The following is a 2,680-nucleotide window of genomic DNA, read 5'->3' as shown; positions in this document are numbered from 1 at the left end:
ACCATTAATTATTTTATCATTACTTTTTTTGTCATAAGTGCAATGACCGCATAATCACTGTTTTCAAAACGCATTGTTTTTTTTTGTTTAGCTGCTTAATATCTTTAAACAAAGACATATTTTGCCAAGCCACAAAAAATATGCGATTAGAATACTTATTATATTTTAAATAAATGCGCACTTATTATTGTAAAGGCTTTTAAGTCTCTTCAACAAAATTATTATTTCAGTAGGTTGGAAACATTCGCCTTTTGTGGTTAAGTCTTGAAACTAAAGAAATGTTTTATTTTGTAAGCTATTTTCTGTGCACCTTTTTGGTCCTTAATTTGCATAAGTCAATGGCTGATGGCCAGGATAATGGCCAATCCGTGTGTCTACTGAACGATCCTCCAAGTCAGTGTGGCGCATATTGTCTCACCAAAGTGCAACCGATGATCGATTTGATTCCTGAATTCCAGAAAAAGGTGGATGGAATTGAAGAGCAGAGCACAGAAGTCCACGAATCCTTGAAGGCGATGATTACTAAAAAGGACTTCGAGACGCGACTGAAGGACCTACAGACCCACTTGGATGTGCAATTTTTGAAGATACAAGCGCTTCTCAACAAAACCCTTCACAAAGATCTTTCCAAAAAGAATCCGAAAATTATACCTCCGAAATTCGTACAAATCGGTTCGAGATTCTTCTATATAGAAACATATAGTATTAAAACTTGGACTGAGGCAGCAGCCACGTGTCGTGAAATGGGTGGCTATTTGGCGGCAATCCAAAATGAATCGGAACTAAATGCCATCAAAGCCCAACTCAATCCCAATTCTTACTACTGGCTTGGCATCCATGATAGGGAAAAAAGCGGCATCTTTCAATCACTGGCCTCCGGCTTGCCAGCCAAATTCTTGAAGTGGCATCAAGGATATCCCAAAAACTATGAACAGAAACTGAACTGCGTTTGGATCTCCAACGGAGAAATGCATGACTTTTTTTGCAACTATAAAACCTATTTTATTTGCCAGGCAGACAATAAAATATAGTTCGAAATTCAAACAAAATATTTAATATAAAATTTAATTTCTTGCATAATAAAATAAATAATAATTCAGTTAAGCGATAATATAATTTTTGAATATTAAATAAATGCCATATGTCATGATCATTTTTGAATATTAAATAAATGTTGATTTATAAATGTGAATCTATATTAATACAATACCAATTCAGTTATCACATTAACGATGTATTTTCAGTTAATATATTTCAATAAATTATGATACTTTGTTTATTATAACTATGATTTCAAATTTTAAAGTTTATTTTTTTTATATAACTAAATTGCTTAGCATTAAAATTAAAGTATTCAAAAATGTTATATTATAAACAAAAATTGCAATCATTTCCTTCATCTTATGCAATTGTTTTCAGTGCACTCTGTGTCGCCTTGCGTTTCTGTTGTTTAGCTGCGTTCGCGCAATTTTCCCATTTCCCGTTCGCTTATTAATGAATTTTCCAATAATTTCAGTTGCTGGATGGTATGAAGTCTGGGAAATCGGGATGGGGGATTCGGGTAATGGAAGGGGGTTTGGGTTGCAGGACACCACGTCCATGTGCTGCTGGCATTTTGGTCGCACTTAGACTTATTGTTCGGGCCTTCGCCACTAAATCATTTTATTTCGACGCCAGACAGATGGTGAGCACAAGGCAGAACACAGAAGAATCCTTTTCTGCTTTCGGGCTAGAAAGATGTGTTGCATATGTTACGTTGCTATTTGTTTCTATTTTGAATAATTAACAGTGTTACGAAAATCAGCTCTAGTTTCGCTTTTATATTACAGCCCTGGGTTGCAATGGTCAAATGTTGGAATGTCATACACCGTTGAATTCGTCATGAAATTTTCAATCAAATGGCAATCACAGCTAAAGTTTTTTCAGTGATGATGTACCCCCTTACAAAAAAGTCAGAAATTTGGACAAAAATAAATTTTTCAAAGAACGTTTTTCTAAATTCTGTTTCTATGTTGAAACTAAATTAACTGTTTTCAATAGATCAGGGATGGATGGTATGGGTTGCCCGCTGTTCAAAATAGCATCTCTTTTGACTTTGGGTCCTATTTTGGCAAAGTTACAACAAAAAGTCTCTTTAGAAATAATTTTGTTTGAAAAAATCGACGAAAATCCCAAAAAAAAACATTAAAAACTTGGTTTTCGTGTCAAAACCCTGGAAAATAATGGTCAAAATGTGAAATGTCATACACCGTTGAATTCGTAATAAAATTTCCAATCGAATGGCATTCACAGTTAAAATTTTTTCAGATTTTCAAATTTCTGCAAAAAATGATGATGTACCCCCTTACAAAAAAGTCAGAAATTTGGACACAAATAAATTTTTCAAAAAACGTTTTTCAAAATTCGGTTTTTTTGTCAGCACTAAATTAACTGTTTTCAATGGATCAGAGATGGATGGTATAGGTTGCCCGCTGTTCAAAACAACAACTCTTTTGACTTTGGGTCTTATTTTGGCAAAGTTACAACAAAAAGACTCTTCAGAAATAAGTTTGTTTGAAAAATCGCCAAAAATCCCAAAAACGCATTAAAAACTTGGTTTTTGTGTCAAAACCCTGGGAAATAATGGTCCAAAGATGGAATGTGATACACCGTTGAATTCGTCATAAAATTTCCAATCGAA

The 2,680-nt window shown here is 34.0% G+C and overlaps 1 protein-coding gene across 1 annotated transcript; it reads left to right on the top strand.

The window, feature by feature from the left end:
* The first annotated feature begins 243 nt into the window (after positions 1-243).
* Positions 244-1,135, top strand: LOC128260415 (accessory gland protein Acp29AB-like). Its single transcript, XM_052993403.1, has one exon. The coding sequence runs from the start codon at positions 279-281 to the stop codon at positions 1,029-1,031; it is 753 nt and encodes a 250-aa protein (XP_052849363.1). The 5' UTR covers positions 244-278; the 3' UTR covers positions 1,032-1,135.
* The last annotated feature ends 1,545 nt before the right edge of the window (positions 1,136-2,680 follow it).

Source organism: Drosophila gunungcola (assembly GCF_025200985.1).
Source record: "Drosophila gunungcola strain Sukarami chromosome X unlocalized genomic scaffold, Dgunungcola_SK_2 000023F, whole genome shotgun sequence".
Lineage (NCBI taxonomy): Eukaryota > Metazoa > Arthropoda > Insecta > Diptera > Drosophilidae > Drosophila > Drosophila gunungcola.
The sequence above is the reverse complement of the archived record's forward strand: the minus strand, read 5'-3'. Positions and strand labels throughout refer to the sequence as shown.